Source organism: Saccostrea echinata, unplaced genomic scaffold, assembly GCF_033153115.1.
Source record: "Saccostrea echinata isolate AGI-Se365-2 ecotype Australia unplaced genomic scaffold, CSIRO_AGI_Sech_v1 ptg000023l, whole genome shotgun sequence".
NCBI lineage: Eukaryota > Metazoa > Mollusca > Bivalvia > Ostreida > Ostreidae > Saccostrea > Saccostrea echinata.
The window spans coordinates 6,609,982-6,635,601 of NW_026889772.1; the positions used below are offsets into that span (position 1 = coordinate 6,609,982).

The 25,620-nt window shown below is 35.2% G+C and overlaps 2 protein-coding genes across 2 annotated transcripts; both read left to right on the top strand.

Moving 5' to 3' along the window:
- The first annotated feature begins 1,844 nt into the window (after positions 1-1,844).
- On the top strand, positions 1,845-15,975 carry LOC133191129 (transcriptional adapter 3-B-like). The gene is made up of 9 exons (XM_061326831.1): positions 1,845-1,966; positions 5,003-5,178; positions 5,520-5,657; positions 7,418-7,673; positions 10,598-10,700; positions 12,797-12,912; positions 13,115-13,225; positions 14,844-15,037; positions 15,281-15,975. The coding sequence occupies exons 1-9, from the start codon at positions 1,864-1,866 to the stop codon at positions 15,416-15,418; spliced, it is 1,335 nt and encodes a 444-aa protein (XP_061182815.1). The 5' UTR covers positions 1,845-1,863; the 3' UTR covers positions 15,419-15,975.
- A 2,553-nt stretch (positions 15,976-18,528) lies between these two features.
- Positions 18,529-25,132, top strand: LOC133191395 (microfibrillar-associated protein 1-like). Its single transcript, XM_061327150.1, has 11 exons — positions 18,529-18,636; positions 19,973-20,024; positions 20,124-20,318; positions 20,661-20,796; positions 20,903-20,962; positions 21,094-21,218; positions 21,338-21,446; positions 22,102-22,262; positions 22,468-22,627; positions 23,119-23,211; positions 24,949-25,132. The coding sequence occupies exons 1-11, from the start codon at positions 18,567-18,569 to the stop codon at positions 25,126-25,128; spliced, it is 1,341 nt and encodes a 446-aa protein (XP_061183134.1). The 5' UTR covers positions 18,529-18,566; the 3' UTR covers positions 25,129-25,132.
- The last annotated feature ends 488 nt before the right edge of the window (positions 25,133-25,620 follow it).

Here is a 25,620-nt window from a genome sequence, read left to right on the forward strand (position 1 = left end):
TCCTTGGGTGAAGGGGAATTTAAATTGTAAAAATGAAGGGCCAAGTCCCCTCACAAGGGGAGATAATCAAGAGAAGACAAAAATAGGGTGGGGTCATTAAAAAATCTTCTTCTCAAGAACCACAGGGCCAGTAAAGCTGAAACTTATATGGAAGCATCCTGGGGTAGTGTAGATTCTAAATTGTTCAAATCATGACCCCCGGGGGTAGGGCGGGGCCATAATAGGGAATCCAAGTTTTACATAGAAATATATAGGAAAAATCTTTAAAAATCTTCTCCTCAAGAACAACTGGGCCTGAAAAGCTGAAACTTATGTGGAAGCATGCTGGGGTAGTGTAGATTCTAAATTGTTCAAATCATGACCCCCGGGGGTAGGGCGGGGCCACAATAGAAAATCCAAGTTTTACATTGAAATATATAGGAAAAATCTTTAAAAATCTTCTTCTCAAGAACAACTGGACCTGAAAAGCTGAAACTTATGTGGAAGCATGCTGGGGTAGTGTAGATTCTAAATTGTTCAAATCATGACCCCCGGGGGTAGGGCGGGGCCACAATAGAAAATCCAAGTTTTACATTGAAATATATAGGAAAAATCTTTAAAAATCTTCTTCTCAAGAACAACTGGACCTGAAAAGCTGAAACTTATGTGGAAGCATGCTGGGGTAGTGTAGATTCTAAATTGTTCAAATCATGACCCCCGGGGGTAGGGCGGGGCCATAATAGGGAATCCAAGTTTTACATTGAAATATATAGGAAAAATCTTTGAAAATCTTCTTCTCAAGAACCACTGGGCCAGAAAAGCTGAAACTTATGTGGAAGCATGCTGGGGTAGTGTAGATTCTAAATTGTTCAAATCATGACCCCCGGGGGTAGGGCGGGGCCACAATAGGGAATCCAAGTTTTACATTGAAATATATAGGAAAAATCTTCTTCTCAAGAACCACTGGGCCAGATAAGCTGAAACTTACTTGGAAGCATGCTGGGGTAGTGTAGATTCCAATTGTTCAAATTATGACCTCTGGGGATAGGGCGGGGCCACAATAAGTACTGTGGGGGGGGGGGGGGGAGAAATCGGGTGAAAAACAGCAAGGCCAAAGTTACTCAGGTGAGCGCTGTGGCCCATGGGCCTCTTGTTGATAGGCCATAGTACATACACTTGCGACTTTTTATCTATTTCTTACAATTGAAAAAAGAAACATTTTTGTGAAAAACTGCATATAAAATAGCTTTATCAAGCTATTTTGAATAGATTAATAAAGCTATAAAGCTATTTCAAGCTATTTAGCTATATCAAAAGATTGTACTGGACATGTCTATATAATTTAATATAAAACCATAGTAAAATTGTGCATAAAAATATGATATTATTTGGAAGAATCGTGATATTTCGCAATACAAAATTTTTGGTTATACCCATCCCTTAACTTATTCATTATAAGATTAATTTCTTTTTTATCACAAAAAGTATGCTAAAGTCCTTAGAGATTAGTTTTTAAATGATAATAAGCATTTAACATGTGCAAAATATATTTTTAAAATTTGATCTTTCTTTTATACTAAATATTAAAAAGATAAATAAGTCATTTACATGTATACAGGAGTATACAATAATTAAAATCATTTGGGTTCTTTATGGTTCTTCAGAGTTCTCTGTTTAGTAGGACCTGTTTTCAGGGTTTGCGTTTTTTTTTAAAAAAACTTTTAATGATCAGATACTTAAATTTATAGTCGTTTAGTCAAAACAGCTTGCAGATTGGCTTAAATTAGTCACATTTTCATGTTATATATTAAATATATTGTATTAAAGTGTCTACTTATTTGCAAGTTTTTTTTCTGTTCAGGCATCAAAAAGGAAAAGTAAATAATGAAGGGAAAGGGGAAAACTGCCAATGACAAAGACTGTCCTCTGCAGTTCCCTGACCTAGAACCAGTGGACCATGTTACCCAATGTCCAAAGTACACCCACAGTAAGTACTAAAGTGTAAAATTTCTCTTCTTTACCCACAGTAAGTACTAGAGTGTAAAATTTCTCTTCTTTACCCACAGTAAGTACTAGAGTGTAAAATTTCTCTTCTTTACCCACAGTAAGTACTAGAGTGTAAATTTTCTCTTCTTTACCCACAGTAAGTACTAGAGTGTAAAATTTCTCTTCTTTACCCACAGTAAGTACTAGAGTGTAAATTTTCTCTTCTTTACCCACAGTAAGTACTAGATTGTAAATTTTCTCTTCTTTATCCTCAGTAAGTACTAGAGTGTAAATTTTCTCTTCTTTACCTGCAGTAAGTACTAGAGTGTAAAATTTCTCTTCTTTACCCACAGTAAGTACTAGAGTGTAAATTTTCTCTTCTTTACTCACAGTAAGTACTAGAGTGTAAATTTTCTCTTCTTTACTCACAGTAAGTACTAAAGTGTAAAATTTCTCTTCTTTACCCACAGTAAGTACTAGAGTGTAAAATTTCTCTTCTTTACCCACAGTAAGTACTAGAGTGTAAATTTTCTCTTCTTTACCCACAGTAAGTACCAGAGTGTAAGATTTCTCTTCTATACCCACAGTAAGTACTAGAGTGTAAGATTTCTCTTCTTTACCCGCAGTAAGTACTAGAGTGTAAGATTTCACTTCTTTACCAACAATAAGTACTAGAGTGTAAAATTTCTCTTCTATACCCACAGTAAGTACTCGAGTGTAAATTTTCTCATCTTTACCCACAGTAAGTACTAGAGTGTAAATTTTCTCATCTTTACCCGCAGTAAGTACCAGAGTGTAAGATTTCTCTTCTATACCCACAGTAAGTACCAGAGTGTAAGATTTCTCTTCTTTACCCGCAGTAAGTACTAGAGTGTAAGATTTCACTTCTTTACCAACAATAAGTACTAGAGTGTAAAATTTCTCTTCTATACCCACAGTAAGTACTCGAGTGTAAATTTTCTCATCTTTACCCACAGTAAGTACTAGAGTGTAAATTTTCTCATCTTTACCCGCAGTAAGTACTAGAGTGTAAATTTTCTCTTCTTTACCCACAGTAAGTACTAGAGTGTAAGATTTCTCTTCTTTACCCACAGTAAGTACTAGAGTGTAAAATTTCTCTTCTTTACCCACAGTAAGTACTAGAGTGTAAAATTTCTCTTCTTTACCCACAGTAAGTACTAGAGTGTAAATTTTCTCTTCTTTACCCACAGTAAGTACTAGAGTGTAAAATTTCTCTTCTTTACCCACAGTAAGTACTAGAGTGTAAATTTTCTCTTCTTTACCCACAGTAAGTACTAGATTGTAAATTTTCTCTTCTTTATCCTCAGTAAGTACTAGAGTGTAAATTTTCTCTTCTTTACCTGCAGTAAGTACTAGAGTGTAAAATTTCTCTTCTTTACCCACAGTAAGTACTAGAGTGTAAATTTTCTCTTCTTTACTCACAGTAAGTACTAGAGTGTAAATTTTCTCTTCTTTACTCACAGTAAGTACTAAAGTGTAAAATTTCTCTTCTTTACCCACAGTAAGTACTAGAGTGTAAAATTTCTCTTCTTTACCCACAGTAAGTACTAGAGTGTAAATTTTCTCTTCTTTACCCACAGTAAGTACCAGAGTGTAAGATTTCTCTTCTATACCCACAGTAAGTACTAGAGTGTAAGATTTCTCTTCTTTACCCGCAGTAAGTACTAGAGTGTAAGATTTCACTTCTTTACCAACAATAAGTACTAGAGTGTAAAATTTCTCTTCTATACCCACAGTAAGTACTCGAGTGTAAATTTTCTCATCTTTACCCACAGTAAGTACTAGAGTGTAAATTTTCTCATCTTTACCCGCAGTAAGTACCAGAGTGTAAGATTTCTCTTCTATACCCACAGTAAGTACCAGAGTGTAAGATTTCTCTTCTTTACCCGCAGTAAGTACTAGAGTGTAAGATTTCACTTCTTTACCAACAATAAGTACTAGAGTGTAAAATTTCTCTTCTATACCCACAGTAAGTACTCGAGTGTAAATTTTCTCATCTTTACCCACAGTAAGTACTAGAGTGTAAATTTTCTCATCTTTACCCGCAGTAAGTACTAGAGTGTAAATTTTCTCTTCTTTACCCACAGTAAGTACTAGAGTGTAAGATTTCTCTTCTTTACCCACAGTAAGTACTAGAGTGTAAATTTTCTCTTCTTTACTCACAGTAAGTACTAGAGTGTAAATTTTCTCTTCTATACCCACAGTAAGTACTAGAGTGTAAATTTTCTCTTCTTTACCCACAGTAAGTACTAGAGTGTAAATTTTCTCTTCTTTACCCACAGTAAGTACTAGAGTGTAAATTTTCTCTTCTTTACCCACAGTAAGTACTAGAGTGTAAATTTTCTCTTCTTTACCCACAGTAAGTACTAGAGTGTAAAATTTCTCTTTACCAGTATACCCACAATAAGTACTCAATGTTTCTCTTCAATACCCATAGTAAGTACTAGTACTTCAGTACCCATAGTAAGTACTACATGTAGTTCATAGTATGGTAAGTACTAAGAGTGCAAGATTTATCTTCTATATGTATTGTAAGAGTGATTTCTGTTTATTATTCACATTAACTATCAGAGTTTAAGGTTTTCTTCTGTACCCATAGAGTGTAAGATTTCTCTTCTGTACTCATAGTAAGTACTAGGAGAGCTGAAATTCTCATCAATTTCTCTTCTATACCCACAATACCTACTCAATACTGCCTATCCTTTTTTACTGTTTACCATGATTTTGTATTGAATGATCTGCAGTAAATGCAAATTAAACACAGTGATCCTTGATCCACCTACAAGAAAATGTCTAGGACTGACTAAACTTGGTTATATGTAATCTTGCTTATACAATAAACCATTCTTTCAAGTTCTTGTATATAAACTTACCTACAATATTTAAACGCTGATCTTTCTGTCCAGTTGGAATTCTATGTGTGGCTAGCAAATCATTTTCTGATATATGTTCTAGCAAGGCTTTGATATCAAATCTAGAGACTCTGTTGTACATTGTAAGCATTATTGTTTTGTAGTTCTGTCTCGGTCTGAGGAGGATGGTATTGGAGTCGAAGAGCTGGACTCAATCCAGTCAGACCTCGAGACTCTATTAGCGGCAGCAGGTCTAAGACTAAAACAGCTGGAAAACGAGAAACAAATTCTAGTCAACTGGGCAGACAAGAAAGATATCAAGGGTTTTAAGGCCGGCAAGGTATCCAGATGCTTTTTTTTTTTTACTTAGGTTAGAATTTCTATGAATTTTTCGTTCGGCTATGAATTTATTTGTTTTTAGGTCTCGGAATAATGTTTGTATATGTTAAATGTTATGAATAATGTTAATAATCTGGAAATAGATTTGTAATAGTCAATATTCTATGGAAAAAATATGTATTTAGCAGCATTATTATTTTGCTCCTTTATAGGATTTTCCCAGAACTTTGGTTTTTGATACAATATTGATAAATGATGCAATTAAATCTGATGAGATATTTTGTCTTTAAGTTTTATAATATGAATCTTAAAAGATATTTTTTGAAAATATAATATTTTCAGTCTGAAGCTCCTGTTTCTGGTAAAAGAGGCAAAGTAATTGAAGACAAACCGAATAAGAAATTTAAAAGCTCTGAGAGTGGTAAAGGATCTCATCCTACTCCCCCAGGTCCAGGACGACCCAAGAGTAAAATTGCTCAGGTGAGATGGAAAAGTTACTGGTGATGAAAATTATGTAATATCTTATTCAGTATAAAGCAGGAATTTCTGATGTGTTTTTCTCCTCGAAAAAACTTCACAAACCCTTGGCCTACTGTCCTATTTAAATTTGGGGTTTGTTTTTGTAAGGTTTTCTATTTTTAGCTCACCTCGACGAAGTCGAGATGAGCTTATGCTATACCCCCGGCGTTGGCGTCGGCGTTAGCGTCGGCGTCCCAGGTTAAAGTTTTAGGAGCAAGTCCATTCCCAAGTAACTACAAGCCCTACCTGGACCAAACTTGCATGGATGATGCATCTAGGGATGGACACTACCACACTTGCTTCGGATGCTGGATCTGACCTAGATTTTCCAGATGAGTGACCAGGTTAAAGTTTTTGGAGCAGGTCCATTCCCAAGTAACTACAAGCCCTACCTGAACCAAACTTACATGGATGATGCATCTAGGGATGGACACAACCACACTTGCTTCAGATGCTGGATCTGACCTAGATTTTCCAGATGAGTGACCAGGTTAAAGTTTTTGGAGCAGGTCCATTCCCAAGTAACTATAAGCCCTACCTGAACCAAACTTGCATGGATGATGCATCTAGAGATGGACACTACCACACTTGCTTCAGATGCTGGATCTGACCTAGATTTTCCAGATGAGTGACCAGGTTAAAGTTTTTGGAGCAGGTCCATTCCCAAGTAACTATAAGCCCTACCTGAACCAAACTTGCATGGATGATGCATCTAGGGATGGACACAACCACACTTGCTTCAGATGCTGGATCTGAACTAGATTTTCCAGATGAGTGACCAGGTTAAAGTTTTTGGAGCAAGTCCATTCCCAAGTAACTATAAGCCCTACCTGAACCAAAGTTGCATGGATGATGCATCTAGAGATGGACACTACCACACTTGCTTCGGATGCTGGATCTGACCTATATTTGGAGCAGGTCTATTCCCAAGTAACTATAAGCCCTACCTGAACCAAACTTGCATGGATGATGCATCTAGGGATGGACACTACCACACTTGCTTCGGATGTTGGATCTGACCTATATTTGGAGCAGGTCTATTCCCAAGTAACTATAAGCCCTACCTGGACCAAACTTGCATGGATGATGCATCTAGGGATGGACACTACCACACTTGCTTTGGATGCTGAATCTGACCTAGATTTTCCAGATGAGTGAATTTTAGCCATATTTTAATCAAATTAGCATGGATGATGTATCTTAGGATGGACACTTTCAGACTTGTTTTGGATTCTGAATCTGACCTACATTTTCCAGATGGGTGACCAGAGTAATGTTTTTGGAGTAGCTATATAATATTATGGCATGTTATGATTAAACAGCTTGGATGGTACATCTAAGGATGAAAACTTCCAGACTTGCTTTGGATGTTGGAACTGTCCAAAATTTTCTTGATTAGTAAACAGGTTAGAAGTTTTTTGAGCAGGTCTATTTCCAAGTATCTATAAGTCCTTTTTTAACCAAACTTGTATGGATATTGATCTTGGGATGAACACTAACTATAAAAAATATGATGTGAGATTTGCCTTACTTATAGATAGCCTTCGTCGAGGTGAGCTTCGTAATCTTTGATTACCTATGTTTCTTTATGTTTTTTTTTTTTTTTTGCAAAAATACTTCAAAGAAGGAATAATTTTAGAAAGCTTTTAAAATTTATGGACTTAAAAAAGTTTGACAATGAATTAGTTTTTGTTGTGTTTAACTTTGTGCCAAATTTGTAGACAAAAGCTCAGGAATTGGACTTCTCAGCTGATTCTCCATTAGATTTACCTCGGCTACCAAAGAATGATGCAGTTAATCGATTTTGGGCCTCAGTTGAACCATATTGTGCAGAAATAACAAATGAGGACATCAAAGTCCTGGAGGACATCCTTACTAGTCATGATGAGGAGGCAGATTATTTCAGAGTTCCTCCCCTTGGGAAGCATTATGCAGAGAAATGGGCAGAGGAGGACCTATTGGAGGAGCAGAGAGATGGTAAGTCCCTATTGTCTGTCTGTCTGTCCATCTGTCTGTCTGTCTGCCAGTCAGGCAAAGGACAACCTATTAGAGGAGTAGAGAGATGGTAAGTCCCTTACTGTCTGTCTGTCCTTCTGTCTGTCTGCCAGTCAGGCAAAGGAGGACCTATTTAGGAGCAGAGAGATGATGAGTCCCTATTGTTTCTGTCTGTCCATCTGTCCGTCCATCTGTCTGTTGGAGTTGGAGCATATATGGCAAGTTCCCTACTGTCCGTATGTTTGTCTGTCAGTCAGGCAGAGGAAGACTTATTGGAGGAGCAGAGAGAAGGTTAATCCCCTACTGTCTGTGTGTCTGGCAGGCAGAGGAGGACCTATTGGAGGAGCAGAGAGAAGGTTAATCCCCTACTGTCTGTGTGTCTGGCAGGCAGGCAGGCAGAGGAAGACCTATTGAAGGAGCAGAGAGAAGGTTAATCCCCTACTGTCTGTCCGTCTGGCAGGAGGAGCAGAGAGATGGTAAAGGGAGTCATCATATTCTCTATATGTTGAACCTTAGTAAAGAATTAATTTCAGCTTCATTGTCAATGCAGTATGATTCAGATCAGAGTTAAGGCCCATGGGCCTCTTTTTTTCCATATAGCAGTGATTCATTTTGGTGTGCGTCCTGCGTAAATTACGCATGAATTTTGCTCGGGACGCATTATTTCAATAAATGTGCATCCCAGTGGACGCATTAAATTTATAAAATAAAAGGTATTATTTTAAATTATTTTGGTATAGTATGCTTCAAAACTTGGCCGATTGTATCATATCCACGTTCTTAGAGATATGCATGAGCGATTTTAACAGGTACAAGGTTGCCAACAACAGGTCAGATTTCACACTTCACTGTTAAATTGCGGTTAACAATGAAACAATAATCAGAAAAAGAAAGTTCAATTTTGTCTGCTGTGGAACATTTCTGAAGCGTATTACTATATACTAGGCCTATACATTTGTATTTTTTCTGTAACCTGAATCGTTTTATTTTTTTCCTTAGAAGCTAATAAGCATTTGATCATTCTACTTCTGGCTATTTTTCTTTTTTAAAAGAAAACTTTATTTACTTCATTCAATAGAACAACTGGTCTGCTTCTGTGCATTTTATGACAGATACAAATTACATGTGAAATCGTATGTACGATCTAAAAATAGAACTAAGGTGCACTGTTGACAATATATTATTAACATGCCACAAATACTTCCAATTGATAGTAATTATAGTATAAACCACTCACAGCTTCTATAAAACAACTACACTTTCGGACAAAACCCTTTTCTATTTAACCAGAATTTCCTCTGTAATATCTAATTGAGTACCTTGGATTTGGATGCATTGGTTTTGGCATGGGACTCATTGTTGTCAGTAAGAGGGGTCCTTTGGACCCATAATAACCATTTTCAAAATGAATTACTGATATAGATTTAAACGTTTACAATTCAAAGCAATGTAATATGTAATTTTTCAATAACAGCCCATGTTACTTTTTTTTAAAGCAGGATTAATTCTATGTGCAGTGAAAAGAGGAAATTATGGGGGGTAATACACCTTTCTCATAGTTAGCTCACCTGAGCCGAAGGCTCAAGTGAGCTTTTCTGATCACATTTTGTCCGTCGTCCGTCCGTCCGTCTGTCTGTCTGTCTGTCTGTCCGTCCGTCCGTCCGTCTGTAAACTTTTCACATTTTTGACTTCTTCTCAAGAACCACTGGGCCAATTTTGACCAAACTTGGTACAAAGCATCCTTGGGTGAAGGGGAATTTAAATTGTAAAAATGAAGGGCCAAGTCCCCTCACAAGGGGAGATAATCAAGAGAAGACAAAAATAGGGTGGGGTCATTAAAAAATCTTCTTCTCAAGAACCACAGGGCCAGTAAAGCTGAAACTTATACAGAAGCATCCTGGGGTAGCGTAGATTCTAAATTGTTCAAATCATGACCCCCGGGGGTAGGGCGGGGCCACAATGTGGAATCAATGTTTTACATAAGAATATATAGGAAAAATCTTTGAAAATCTTCTTCTTAAGAACCACTGGGCCAGAAAAGCTGAAACTTATGTGGAAGCATCCTTGGGTAATGAAGATTCTAAATTGTACAAATCATAGCCCCTGGGGGTAGGGCGGGGCCACAATAGGGAATCAAAGTTTTACATTGAAATATATAGGCAAAATCTTTGAAAATCTTCTTCTCAAGAACCATTGGGCCAGAAAAGCTGAAACTTATGTGGAAGCATCCTTGGGTAGCGTAGATTCTAAATTGTTCAAATCATGGCCCCTGGGGGTAGGGCGGGGCCACAATAGGGAATCAAAGTTTTACGTTGAAATATATAGGCAAAATCTTTGAAAATCTTCTTCTTAAGAACCACTGGGCCAGAAAAGCTGAAACTTATGTGGAAGCTTCCTTGGGTAGTGAAGATTCTAAATTGTTCAAATCATAGCCCCTGGGGGTAGGGCGGGGCCACAATAGGGAATCAAAGTTTTACATTGAAATATATAGGCAAAATCTTTGAAAATCTTCTTTTAAAGAACCACTGGGCCAGAAAAGCTGAAACTTATGTGGAAGCATCCTTGGGTAGTGAAGATTCTAAATTGTTCAAATCATAGCCCCCGGGGGTAGGGCGGGGCCACAATAGGGAATCAAAGTTTTACGTTGAAATATATAGGCAAAATCTTTGAAAATCTTCTTCTTAAGAACCACTGGGCCAGAAAAGCTGAAACTTATGTGGAAACATCCTTGGGTATTGTTGATTCTAAATTGTTCAAATCATAGCCCCCAGGGGTAGGGCGGGGCCGCAATAAATATTACAAAGGGGAGGTCTTGTGAAGAACAGCAGGGCAAAAGTAACTCAGGTGAGCGTTGTGGCCCATGGGCCTCTTGTTTTTGTTTTGTTTTTGTTTTTAACATCTTAAAGGGTCTAAAATAAATGACAAGAGGAGAGGACAGAATAACAACAACAACAACAGCCTGAGTAACTCCAATGATGCAACAACATTACTGAAAAAAGCAGAACAGAGGTAGTCACAATATACAAAATCTTTTGTAATTGAATCATATTTGTTTTGTATCTTAATGTATAGAGCATATTTTTAAGAATGAATTGGTTAAATTTATTTGTTTCTCCTTCAAAATAACCTTGTTATACCTGTAACATACCGTAAATCTGGAAATTTTTACTGTAGATAAATCTTTAGCAAATTTGCACGTGCATTGCATTTGCAAAAATATTTTTCTTAAAAATAAATCAGCAACAAAAAATATAAATAAATATTTTGCTGACAGCTGATGTCTTTTTATACCCCCCGCAAACGAAGTTTAGGGGGGGTATATTGGAATCAGCTTGTCCGTCTGTCCGTCCGTCTGTCTGTAGACGAGATTTTGTCCGGACCATTTCTTGGAAACTGTTGCAAGGATTTGTCTAAAAATATGTATACTTATTCTTTGCCATATGAAGGTGTGCACCTGGTATTTTCATCATGATTGGATAATTTTTTTTGCATTTTACAGGTGTTTTTTTCATTTTTATTATGTTGTTTTGTCTGGATCTGTTCCCCGAGACTATTGCATAGATTTGTATGAAAATTTGTACACTTATTATTTACCATATGAAGATGTGCACCTGGTATTTTCAACATTATTTGATAATTTTTCTGCATTTTACAGGTGTGTTTTTTTTTTTTCATTTTTATTGACTTAGTCATTTCGGGTTCATGTCTAAGGTTTGAGACATAGAATCTAGAACATCTGAACAAAAATGTGAACTACAGCTTAAAACTACTCATCAGAACTAAAAAAAAATCACAAAGTATTAAAAACAGTTTTTACATTACACAGCAGGTAGTGTAAATCCATTTGTCCCATGGGAGTAATGAGTGGACATGCATCCAGTTAAAGATTAATTAATGAGTTCAGTGTGGAAAGCTGTTAGGGCATCTCTGATCGAGCAGGTCTTATCTATATCTCCTGGGAATTCGGCAGAAAGAAATAAAGATCTCTGTTGTCTAAGTCTCTTAATTGTAATTTATGTCTGTCAAAATACATAGTTACTGTAACCAGCCTTTTATTTTTAAAATGAGTTTGATATAAAGGTATTAAGATCAATTTGATTTTGTATAATTAATTATGATATTTTTTTTTTCAACAATCAATTTGCAGAGTGTCATGTCTCACAAAGATGACAGATAGTTGCAAACTATAAACACTGTAATTACTAGTATTGATGTTTTATTAGGCTGCACCTTAGTTTCATTCATTAAAAAAAAATATAATGAGTAATTAAATTTTCACTCTAAATGTTTTATGTGAACACCTCTCACATCTAGAAAACATTAGTGATTTGGTACCTTCTCTGAAAAACCCAGTGGGGGGTATTTGTCCCTTTTGGACAGTTCTAGTTTTTAACTGATGAACAGGTGTTCGTAAGCAGTGGTCATTTTAAAAAATCTGTTTATACTTCAAGCTAATTACCCATTATAATTCTTGCCTTAACTACATTCAATATCGTCCGATGGTTTGACATGCAGTATGTCTCTTTTAAATTATTTCTGCAAGAAAGTAATGAAAGTTGTTTTATCTAACAACGAATTCCTAGCATGACAGAATCTTACGGGAGAACTTAGTCTCATGTATAATGAAACCCGATGAAAGAAAAGGGAGTGAATGTACATGCGAAATTCATTGCACATGTGTAACTTATAAACTGTTATAAAATTTTAAGCACTTTTTATTTTTAGCACTGATGACAATTTGTAAAATTTTAAAACATAAAAATTAATCAACACCTTTTTGACCCAGATTCGAAAAAATAAATCGATGTAAAAATTTCAATATTTACGGTATTTACTTGAAATTTTAGTTTGATCATCATGGTGGCAAAAAAAAACATTGTTAAAGTAAAGAAATATTATCAGGTTGTAAAACATGGAAAATATTTATGTGTTCCATATAAGTGTGTTTGACTGTAATACCTTAGCATTTGTAGACTCCACAGTCCAGATGTATATATATATATATAAAAAAAAAACTACCTTGATTTAATGTACTAGTGCCTCATTTAAAGACTAAAGTAGGGAGACGGCCAGAAATGTTTCCATTATTTTCTATAAATTTTTAGCAACATGGAGGAATCTCCGTTTGGACCCCTGACTCAGAGACTAGTGTCAGCCCTGATTGAGGAGAACATCATGACCCCCATGGATGACACAATGAATGAAATCACAGGAGGAAAAGGTAAGTAACCTGTTTACTGGACCACAGATGTTAGTCATCAAGTGAAATTTTCTATAGCTCCTTAGATTTGGAAGTTTTCTTTCCAAGTTAAGGTAATCCAAGGCTGATCAAACTAAGGGCTGGAGAATGGCTAAATGAAATAGTCTTCCAGCTAGTTTCATTTTTATCCAAAACTCTTATCAATAAGTTTAATATTTTACAGAATCTCCAGAGGAAGCACCTGCAATTTCACCCCGAGTTTTGGCAAAGCAGCTAAATATTGGTAACCCTGCTCACCTGGAGAAGAGAATTAGAAAGGAGCTGGAGGAACAAGGTAAACTATAGCAGCTAAATATTGGTAACCCTGCCCACCTGGAGAAGAGTATTTGAAAGGAGTTGGAGGAAAAAAGTAAACTATTTCAGCTGAATATTGGTAACCCTGCCTACCTGGAGAAGAGAATTAGAAAGGAGCTGGAGGAACAAGGTAAACTATTTCAGCTAAATATTGGTAACCCTGCTCACATGGAGAAGAGAATTAGAAAGGAGCTGGAGGGACAAGGTAAACTATAGCAGCTACATGTAAATATTGGTAACCCTGCCCACCTGGAGAAGAGAATTAGAAAGGAGCTGGAGGGACAAGGTAAACTAAAGCAGCTAAATATTGGTAACCCTGCCCACCTGGAGAAAAGAATTAGAAAGGAGCTGGAGGAACAAGGTAAACTATAGCAGCTAAATATTGGTAACCCTGCCCACCTGGGGAAGAGAATTAGAAAGGAGCTGGAGGAACAGGTAAACTATAGCAGCTAAATATTGGTAACCCTGCCCACCTGGAGAAGAGAATTAGAAAGGAGCTGGAGGGACAAGGTAAACTATAGCAGCTAAATATTGGTAACCCTGCCCACCTGGAGAAGAGAATTAGAAAGGAGCTGGAGGAACAAGGTAAACTATAGCAGCTAAATATTGGTAACCCTGCTCACATGGAGAAGAGAATTAGAAAGGAGCTGGAGGAACAAGGTAAACTATAGCAGCTAAATATTGGTAACCCTGCCCACCTGGAGAAGAGAATTAGAAAGGAGCTGGAGGAACAGGTAAACTATTGCAGCTGAATATTGGAAACCCTGCCCACCTCGAGAAGAGAATAAGAAAAAAGCTGGAGAAACAAGGTACTGTAAACATACATAAAAAAGCGCAATCAAATTTTATTCTTCAACTGAGTAGTGTAATCATAAATTAGCACATTTGAAGCAAAGCTTCTACATTTATTTGCTTAATCAATCATATGTAGTTGAACTATGGTATCTTGAACACTGATATCTTGAAGACTATGGATATATCAAATTCATTTGAAAGTCCCAGTCACTTTTTCTCTATTAATTTTACCCTCACTTTATTGAACCCTTGGGTATCTCAAAGCTTTTTTACTGACCCAAACCCATCAAATTCAAGATAACAAAGATTTGACTATATATGTGTGTTCTTTGTGGTCAAGAAACAGTGTGAAAAGTGCTGAAATTTGATTAACGCCTAAAATAAGTATGTTTACAGTATTATAAACTTATGTATGACTTCCACCACTGGCATTCATAAAGAGTAAAATGTTTGTTGCATTATTACTGTGTGCATGGAAGATATCAGTTTCATTTAATCTAGTTGTTCTTTATTGACAACAAATGAACATCCCTTCCCTTCCCCAATTAACACCCCTGGCAAATACTACATGAAATTTCCTTGAATCAGAACAAAAACATCTCTTATGCACTGTTGAACAAAACATGGGGATTTAGTTTAAAGTTCAAATTTATTGACTTAACAATTGATTTGTAACATAATCTCAACAGTGGCTTTTACCTTTGATGTATGATTAGTAGTCAAGGTCATAATGCAGTACATGTAATATGATAAAGAAAGGACATAGCTACATAAACATAAGTTCTGTGTGTTTGTTTACACAGGAATACTTGATTGTGATGATAAGGTAGATGATAATCCAGACGATGAAATTCTGACAGAACTCCGACAAAAACAGCAGGAGCTGAAGGCGGTTAGTCAGTATGTGGTGTCAGTCACAAAAACCCTACTGGATAAAGCTAAGGAGGAGGTCAAAAAACAGGAGCTGAAAAAGAAGCTAGCCACCGCTGATGCTGAGGTAATGTTTACAGATTCTGGTTTGTAAGATTATGAAAAAGTTCTGAAAGTCTGAAATAACCTAGGGAGATTGTTTCTTTATAATGGAGTTTGATCTGTCAATTAAATGCACTCTGAAAATTAGTTTGTCACCTTTTATATTAAAAAAAAAAACTAAGCACTTTGGTTATGTATAAATGATGAAAATTATTCACATGCATGTTTCTTTTTAAAATTGTCCAATGAATGAAACCGATTTTTCTAGGTACTGGAAGCATACAGAAAAGTCCAGGCTACCAGACAGAAGAAGAAAACCCCAACAAAGAAGGAGAGAGATGCTGCTTGGAAAGCCATCAAAGAAAGGGAGACAATCAAACGACAAATAGAGGGAAAATTTAAGTGACTCTTACACATTATTAATATTGTTAACATTCTAACAAATCATAATAACTTCAATCGTGATCGATAGGGCAGCCAATGTGTTTTGAAAATAAGCATTCAAAATACTTAAATCACTCAACAAGATGCTCTTCAGTTCACTTTTCTCAACAATGGCAGACACTTGCTTCACTGAGATAAACATGCCCTGTTTCAAATTAACAGAAGGTACAAATCTAACTGTTGTAAACTGAGTCAACATCACTTGGAGCTTCACAAGTGTAATGATATGTGTGTATGCAGTAAAATTTGTGACAACTACATGTCTCATAAAAATGGTTTTGTTTAATGTGCATTGGTAATGTTATTATATGTATACATGTTGTGAATATGTGCTTTAGAAAAATGATTTTATCTGCACTTTCATGTGCCAGATGTTATTATAAATGGATATATACTATGTATAGATGTACTATGTAGTCTACAATTTTTTACTGTATATCGTATTATTTTGAATCCATATGCAATGTTATTATAATGTTGTTGGGAATGGAAATAAATTGAATTTTTGAAATATCATTATGCATATAGTAGCTAATTTGTGTTTAACTTAGTTTCAAAGAAACTCTCCAAATATTTTCATCACCTTACAAACAAAATACAACATAAGAGTTGCTCAACTGTTTCATACTTTTCAGATCTTACAATGTTTGTCCTTGGTCTGCTGTTCTAACTGTCACCCCCATCCCCTTTGCAATGAACTCATTTTCAAAAGAAAGTGTTCATTCAAGATAATTCTATCAAATATGTATACATTGGTATCTGAGAGCTGTTGTTTTAAAGTGCTCTTATCTTGACAAAGTTTGCTAATTTTCAAAGAGAGTTTACAAGTTACAGTTAAGCCTTCTGGTATTTACTTTGAAATAGGAAAGGAGAAAAAGTATGGCTGAATGGGAATTGAACCCAGGATCCCTGCATTACTAGTCAAGTTTTCTAGTTACTGAGCTATCCAGGCTGGGGTAACAGTCCATATTAGCCCAGACAACTCCTTTCCCCCCCTCCTTAAATTGCACAACCCAGATTCTTAACCCCTGGCAGGACTTTCACCTGTGAGTCCAGGGGTGGTCAACAGCACCAAACAGGAAAGTAGAAAAATTATGGCTGGACCTGGATTTGAACCTGGGACCCCTGCATTACTAGTAAAATGCTCTAACCTTAACTGAGCTACAAGGCTGATATCCATAGTCCTGTGAGCCCAAACAACTGCAACGTCATACATTGATACATAGTAGTGAGAACATTTTAACAGTGTCAAAATTTTCTGACTGATGGAGTAGTTTTAAAATATATCATCATTATTTAATCTCAGATATGTTGAGAGAAAGTTGATAGTTTCAAAATTTTTGTGGACCTTTTCAATTATCCTTGCCTTTTCTTATTACGGATGTGAAAAGTGCCACGCAATATATATTTTTTGTTTACCTATGAATTTAACCTCACAGAATTCTGTGCATTTAATTCTTGAGCACAGTAAAAGATCCATTCATGAAAATTCTATATTAAGTAGACTCGTATCTTGTCTGGAACATTTTAATAGCACTTAAAATTTTTTGAGACTTTTGACTATATTTTTCTGTAATGCCTTGATTTTATTTTTTTATTAAAAAAATCTTGCATCAAAAAAGTATTAAAGAAACTAGAGAAACTGATGAAAATTGAACAGAGAGATTTGTTTTTTGAGTAAATGTATAGATAGTTTTCATATGGCGAATTTTCTCTCTGAGTTATTCCCCTTGGACGCCATTTTGGTGGTCAACCTGGTAATTTTTCCTCTTTGTCTTACCAAATATAAGAGAGTGTAGCAGAAATATTTGGGGGAAAATCTTTATTGAATAAGAATTATGAAATAAAGGAGGCTTTAACAAATGTATATATTTCAGAAAAACAATGCTTCCTACCCCACGATGGCCAGTATAAGAAGTTAAAGTTGGTTGAATAATGAAGGAATATGAGCATGTTGACCCCCAATATGGCGGCCAACGGGAAATAACTCTTGCTAATTTGGGCCTACTGAAAACTATCTATTGGAAAGGGGGGATAATTATAGTTATTTCTGTCTTTGGTGCATAGTTTCATATGTAGCTTTCATATTTCATAGGTGTATTCCTTGTGACAATTAAGATTTTTCCTACCATATGAACATTCTTTCCTCATGACCTTGACCTTGGAATTTGATCTACTTTTGAAAAACTTTAACCTTGCCTATAACTTTTAAGTGGTTGCAGATGTAGCTCAGTCACTGATCTGATAAAATTGGTATGGATGATCAGAGTTACAGCGTGACCCATTGAAAAAAGTGCATATTTATTGCGCACAAAAAAGTGTGTTATTTTTTTATTTATTTCTCCATACATTAAGATGACATTATTCAAAATATTACTAACCGTGAGTTCTTAACATTTTCTTTACTAGAGCTTTCATATTTTTCTTGTGTATTTCTCAAGCTCATGACAGAACCTTGCTTTGGGTACAAATATTTTTGACATGACCTTTACCTACAAGTTGATCTAGTATACTTTTGAAATTAACTTGGCCATTATCAAAACTGCTGTTTGGGGGCTACTCAATGTTTTACAAACACATCTTGTTTATTAATTACAGAAATTAAGTTATGTTCTGAGTTTATTATTACCACTATTTTACTTTTTTTTGTTTTTGGTCTTTTTTCTTTTCTTTTCCTTTTTTTGGGGGGGGGGGTGTTTATTTGTTTTTGTTTTTTGGTTTGTTTGTTTAGGTTTTTGGGGTTTTGTTTGTTTGTTTTTTTTTAAATTTGTTGTTGTTTTTTTTAATTACATAAAATCGGGTCATTTCTAATTCCGGATAAAAGATTTCCATTTGCAAAATTTGGCGTTTAGTAAACGTTGTAGCGTGGTCAACAATACGTTTTGCGAAAAGAAAATTGCACGAAGGATTGCAAGTTTTAATTGACATTGATGAAAGGAAAAAAATTGGTTGGCTTCGAGTTCGAATGCTCTCCAAGTTGCTCACTAATATATATTGACCGATTTTATTTACATTCAGGAGGAATGGACTGACCGATCTCTTCTGAAATACTCCATATTCTTCGTGTTACGTACAGTGTTTAGAGTGAAAGATTTCGCCAACAAAAAAAAATGTCCAAAGCATTTCCAAACGTTCCCATTCAGTCAACAGCGGGTGCTGTCCCCATGAAAAATGAAAAGGGTAAGATGATTCAGTAATTAGAATTTAAATTAACCTTTCTATTTAGTTATATGCGTATGATTAACTTGATTGAGAAAACCTCTAGATTCTCACTTTATACGTGTTTGTGCAGACATATCCTGGCACGATAGTTATTTATCAGGTTCAGTTCAAAGACTATTTCTACATATGTAGCTATTAACTAACTCTCACCGGGTTCACAGGTGTGTGAAAGTCCGTCGATATACTGGGTCTCAATAGCTCAGTGGTTGAAGCGCTAGCTGGCACGGTATGCCAGATTCCCTGGGTTCAAGTCCGGGTTGAGACTTGATTTTTCACCACCTGTGCAGATACCCACTATTCCCTTGGAACATGCCTTACAGCATTTCCTTAACTCCCAGAATTCGAGGACAAATTTCTACAAAGAGGTGGAATATGTCAACACTACAGGGTTCACAGGTGTGTTAAAGTCAAGACAATATATCGGGTCTCAGAGGCCCTGGGTTTGAGTCCTGGTTGAGATTTGATTTTCCATCACCTGTGACATAACTAACTAGCTAATATGTTTTATGGTGCCACCGTTGGGGCCAAGCACAGTTATATACCATAAAAAAAAACAATTTACATAGCTTATACTTTAAATTTGATCTACCTCTTCAAACTTCAAACCGCACGAGACGGCCTAGTCTGTGACTTCACATGACGTCATATGTAAGTTGCATTTCCGTAACTGAGTCTAAAAGGCCTTTTGCACTTTTGTAATGAAAAGACATTGTAGAGTTGATGCAATTATTTTTTGTTCCTTGTAAGCTCTCTGCAGAAATCTTAATACATGGTAACTGTGGGACTTTTATTTGCCATCATAATACTGAATCCTGGTAGTGAAGGAATTCTGGGAAGGATGCACAGAAAAATTTGCTTGACAAATATACAGATTTTAATTTGAATTTTCTTTCTTCTTACACGTTAGTCTATTGAGCTCGCTGCACTCGCTATTAATTATTAACTAGCTACGAAGGTAGAAATAGTCTTTGGACTGGACCTGTTTATATCTCTGGTTTATGTTATGCAAGAAGGAGTTTTGCATACTGTATAGCCTAACATTTGATTCCTAGGATTCAATGTGTGATAAAGTAAATAAATTAGTTTAAAGAATATTTTGATTTTTGTTCTTGCAATGATAAACCTAGTTAATTATACAGGATTATATTTGAATGCCAGCAGTTAATAATCCTCTAATATTCCTGACATATTGGGAAGTTTATAAAATGAGGAAATTCTCTATTGATGATACTAATATTATATTGTAATAGTTGTCATTTATATTGTTTATATTGTATTTGGTGTTCGGTTACAGGGGAAGTTGTAATGCAGAAAGTGAAAGTGAACAGATATGTTACGGGAAAGAGGTAAGTCACTTCACAGTAGTCAAAAGTCAAAACTTACTGAATAGGTACATGACTAATTACCATATTTACATTCTTCTTCAATTATTCCTCACTGTTTAGGCCAGATTATGCTCCAGACAGTAGTGGCGGAGAAGAAAGTGATGAAGAATTTGAGTTTAACAGAAAAAAGCAACAGCAACAAGCAAATGAAGAAGTTGTTGAAGAAGAACCTGAGCTATCGGAGAACATTCAGGATCGACGTCTCCGACGATTACAAACCCGTGATGTGGATTACGACAGTGATGAAGATGAAAGGTAAGGATTTAAAATTTTGTGTGAAATTGCTTATTTTAAGCTCTGTTGCTATCAAATTGTAATTGCAATGCAGTAAAAATTGAGTGAATTTTTCAATCATTGAAAATATTTTGACATTATTTTATTTGTGTTTAAAAATATTTTTAAAAATCTGCATGTTTGAATAATATTAGAATATAATTTTCTGAACAGTTGTAAAAAAAAAAAAATAGAATTATACTTTTCAATTGTATTTATTTTTGCTTTAACATTGTTTACCAGTTTGATTTTTTTAAAAAGGTTTTTTACATACCTGAGAATATATATATATATATGTAAGAAAACTGTTATATATTGTAATAGGGTAGCAAGACATAGAAGAGAAATAGTGGAGCCTGAAATTATACAGGAGAAGTCAGACTCAGAAGATGAGCGTCGCAGAAAGAGATTTGGAGAAGATGAAGAAAGCAGTGAAGAGGAGGAGGAATTAGATGAAGAAGTGCGTCTTTTTCTTCTTTTACAGAATTTTATATCATCACACATTAGAAACTGGGTCATTCAAATGCTTTATTTTTCTACAACAAAAGTCTTCAATACATTTTTAGGAAATAGAAAGGAGAAGACAACTCCTTCGTCTACGAATGCAACAGAGACAAGAAGAGGAGGTTTGTTTAGAATTTGATTAATTTTATGATAAAGCAGGAAAACTGTATGTAAGCCTTGGCAATGAGTCTCTGCACAAAGACAAACTACAAAGCATTGATGATATGTTTTTGTTAACTGATTGTGTTTGTAGGAGGTTTTAGAAGTTGAGGAGGAAAAAGTAGAGGGGGAGAGTGAGGAGGAATCTTCAGAATATGAGGAGTATTCTGACTCTGAGGAGGAGACAGGTCCCAGACTCAAACCTGTGTTTGTCAGAAAGTAAGTTCTTAACGAGGAGTTTCCTCTAGTGCTATCATTACCAAGACTCTGTGCCTCTCCAGAAATGATCAGAATTTGCTTTATTTTGAAAACAACTGCAATTTTATTGAATTGAACAGAAAAGACAGAATAACCATTCAAGAGAAGGAGAAAGAAGAAGCTAAGAAAAGAGAAATGGAGATGGAGGCTAAGAAAATAGCAGAGGAGAGGAGAGGACACACACTGAAGGTGAGAAACATTTACATTTTTCAAATTAAAATAGTCTAGAACAGACAAGGACACACAAAAGTTTAGTGATGTTTAGACAGTATGTAATGTAAAAGTATTTGTGGATCATTTTCACTTTGAAAAAGCTCACTGGATCGTGATTATGTAAGATTCAATAGTTACATAAACATCAGTGAATATTTATGGTTTTGGGATACATGCAGCATTGTATGGCAGTAATCTAGCAAAATAATGAAAATAAATTTCTGTACATCATTTTATTGTTTTGTTCTGTTGTTCAACACTAAGGAGGATGTTGTTCTATTTAGAAGGATGTTGTTCTATTAAGGAAGATGTTCTTCTTTCTGTAGATCATTCAGGAGGATATTGTTTTTTCTGTAGATCATAAAGGTGGATGTTGTTCTTTATGTAGATCATTAAGGTGGATGTTGTTCTTTGTGTAGATCATTAAGTTGGATGTTGTTCTGTTAAAAAGTTTGTTGTTAATTTCTTTAGATCATTAAGGTGGATGTTTTTTTTTTTTTGTAGATCATTAAGGTGGATGGTCCGTTTTTCTGTAGATCATTAAGGTGGATGGTCCTTTTTTCTGTAGATCATTAAGGTGGATGGTCCTTTTTTCTGTAGATCATTAAGGTGGATGATTTTTTTTCTGTAGATCATTAAGGAGGATGCTCGTAAGGAAGCTGAGGAGGAGAAAACTGTGGAGGATGCCTGTGATGCTCTGGACTCTGGAGATGAAAATGACGAGGAAGAGTACGAGGCCTGGAAAGTCCGAGAATTAAGGCGGCTAAAGAGAGACAAAGAAGAACGAGAAAAGTAATTGTCTTATTAATATCTGCGTTATGGAACATTTGAGCAGAAAAATAAGTAGATAAAATATATGTAAAAAAAAGTTAAAATATGCATACCCACTAACAAAATTTCTAATGATTAGAGCAACAAAATATAAAGGTTCAGAATCATTTCTTTAATTCCTAAGCTATTTCAAAAAAGTATTTCAAAATTTATTCTATTTTTTAAGCATTGAAAAAGAGAAAATGGAGATAGAGCGTGTCAGAAATATGACTGATGCAGAGAGACGACAAGAATTCTCCCAAAATCCAAAACTCGTCACAAACAAAGCTCCAAAGGGCAAATACAAGTTTCTACAGAAGTACTACCACAGAGGAGCCTTTTATGTGGTAAGTCCGGATTTTATGGTAGTCAATGAGAAATCTGTAGAAAGTCATCAGACCATAGATTCAGCCTTTTTCACACTTATGCCTCTAATTTTTGTGATTTAGGATAAAAAAATTTTTTTTAAAGAGATTGGAGAAAATTGTTTATTCTTAAGGATATGTGCATTTCATTCTTTATATCATTAAAGAGTATTCCATGCTTCGTTTGCTTACAGCGAACACTTTTATAATGAATTGACATTTATAGCAAAGTGCTTTTCATTCCCAGTGGCTTATAATTTTCAATTTTCTCACCTGACCTCAATTTTTGGTAATTTAGCATGAACTTCCATACCCGGATAAATATTTATGTAAGCATTGTAGTGTGGATGTGAAATTGTTTATGTTTAAAATTGCTATTACTTGGAAACTGTTATATAAAGTCAATTAGGATTTTTTCAAATGAACAAAATGTTTTATTCATACCTTCTATCCTTGTCTTGTTTTATTTACAGCAAGATTATGAAGACCAAGTCTACAAACAGGATTTCTCTGCTCCTACACTGGAGGATCACTTTGATAAGACAATTCTACCCAAAGTCATGCAGGTACATATACCTTATTTCTTGTTGCATTTTATCAAGTTTAATGATGCAAAGTTGCATTTTTATACCCCAAGCAACTAGTTGTGGGGGGTATAATGTTTTTGACCCTTCCGTCAGTCAGTCAGTCCTGTTTTTTTGTCAGTGCAACTCCTCATAAACCGCTGCACAGAATTTAGCGCAACTCCTCATAAACCACTACACAGAATTCATCAAACTTTGCAGATATTTAGGACACAATGTGTAGATGTGCATTTTACCAGGAAATTCCGATTCCTTTATTTTTTATGGGAATTTTGCCACTTTTCAACTTAGGTTTTTGGCCATATCTTGAATATAGAGATGAACAGTTTGTCAGCGCAACTCCTCTTAAACCACTGCACAGAATTTGGTCAAACTTTGCAGATATTTATTACACAGTGTGTATATGTGCATTTTACCAGGAAATTCTGATTCCTTTATTTTTTCTGGGAATTTTGCCACTTTTCAACTTATATTTTTGGCCATATCTTGAATATAGAGATTAACAGTTTGTCAGCGCAACTCCTCTTAAACCACTGCACAGAATTTGGTCAAACTTTGCAGCTATTTAGTGCACAGTGTGTAGATTTGCATATTACCAGGAAATTCTGATTCCATTATTTTTGCCCTAAGAGTTTTGCCTATGATTGAAGAAACTTTCCAGCTAGGTAATTAGGAAATCCACTGGAATCAGCTTTTGTAATGAAATTTTATGTGCAATATTTTATGACCTTAAGAGACCCCTATTGATTTTGAGATCAAAATATTAATGATTTAACACACACACACAAACACACAAAATTTTGGATAGCTCTCAAACCCCCCCCCCCCCCCCCCCCCCAAATTGGTGCTTTGCCTTAAATAATTTCATAAGTACAGTATATAAACAAATTCATATGACGACATCATAATTTTGTTTCCATCAATTATTTAAATGTGTAAATTGTCATATGTTGGACATGGACTTACACTCATTAACAAATCGAAATCACTGAGGAATTTAAATACATGTAACAGTTTGTCAGCATAACTCCTGCACTGAATTCCCTGAAACTTTGTAGGTATTTCAGACATAATGTATAGATTTGTATATTACCAAGAAATTTTGATTCCATTATTTATTTAGAAACTTCAGCCCAATTAAATTTGTAACATACAAAGATTTGAATGCCCTTATATGCAAGAAGTTTTAATTTGATGTGATAATTTTTTGCAAGTAATGCCCCTTTTTGAATTATACTGTGTATTTAAAATGCACTGTACCATTCATTACATGTTGCATTGTCGAGTTTTGGGGGAGCATGGGGTATGTGAGCTTGCTCACTTTTTCTTTCATATCAAGTTTAATGATGCAAAAATATGGCAGGTGTGGAGTGTTTTACATGAAATATGTTATAGTGGTTTTTTTTTTTTTTGCGGCATTTCAAAGGCATGATGCATGTAATATACCAGGGTACCTGATCTGTATATGTTAGATCCCTTTAAAAATCAGAAATTTTTTGCTCAGTGTGCATAATTTGTCCATTTATTGATGAACAATGATTAGTATAAAAACAGCAATTGTTATGAAAATTGAAGAAATTGAGGTTTAACACCTCAAAACATTTATTTTTTTTTTTTTTTAGATAATTATAGGTTTAATGTAAAGTGCTTTATAGATTTCTTTATGAATAATAAAATACGGTAATAAAGAAATTTTATCTTGTTGTGTCTTTTTTTTAGGTCAAGAACTTTGGGCGATCAGGAAGGACGAAGTATACCCACCTTGTGGACCAGGACACAACCCAGTTTGACTCTCCCTGGATAGCGGACACGGCACAAAATTTGAAGACTCACATGACAAAGGGAGGAGGAATGAAACAGGTCTTCCACAGACCCACAACCAAATCAAAACGAAAATGAAAGTGATCAAGTGTGACACTTTGCTAAAGTTAAAGAGGAAAGTGAAGCAAATGGAAATGTTGTGATGTTTATAAAAGACTGTACATATTGATGTGATTTTCCAACGTAGAGGAGATGCCTCACTTTTTACATTTCGTGGTTCCATGTGAATTTAAGAAGATAACAGTGAAAATGGCACAATTCAAATCAGTGTGAAATTGAAAAGAATGTTTCAATGCGAAGATCTGTTGGACCATAGAAATCATGTACATTACCTCGTAAAGAGTATTGGTATGTAAGTTCAACATGCCAGGTTTTAAAGTCATTGACATTGTAATTATCATCCAAAGTATGTCATTTTTCTTCATCAGATGATAAATTTTGATGTTTCCTTTTGTATATATTAATAACATGAAAATTCTGCTATTATTGAATAATAAATTAAATTCATGGAAACTAGAGTATATTTCCTGTTCTGCTAAAATTCAAATACTGCATGGACAAAAATCTTTA

Bases quoted from the DNA above. Each gene is read 5' to 3' on its own strand.
- LOC133191129 (XM_061326831.1), top strand. From the start codon at position 1,864: ATGAAGGGAAAGGGGAAAACTGCCAATGACAAAGACTGTCCTCTGCAG. The intron at 5,658-7,417 runs GTGAGATGGAAA...CCAAATTTGTAG, and splicing joins CCAAGAGTAAAATTGCTCAG to ACAAAAGCTCAGGAATTGGA. The intron at 13,226-14,843 runs GTAAACTATAGC...TTGTTTACACAG, and splicing joins AAAGGAGCTGGAGGAACAAG to GAATACTTGATTGTGATGAT.
- LOC133191395 (XM_061327150.1), top strand. From the start codon at position 18,567: ATGTCCAAAGCATTTCCAAACGTTCCCATTCAGTCAACAGCGGGTGCT. The intron at 20,963-21,093 runs GTTTGTTTAGAA...TTGTGTTTGTAG, and splicing joins AACAGAGACAAGAAGAGGAG to GAGGTTTTAGAAGTTGAGGA. The intron at 22,628-23,118 runs GTAAGTCCGGAT...TTTTATTTACAG, and splicing joins ACAGAGGAGCCTTTTATGTG to CAAGATTATGAAGACCAAGT.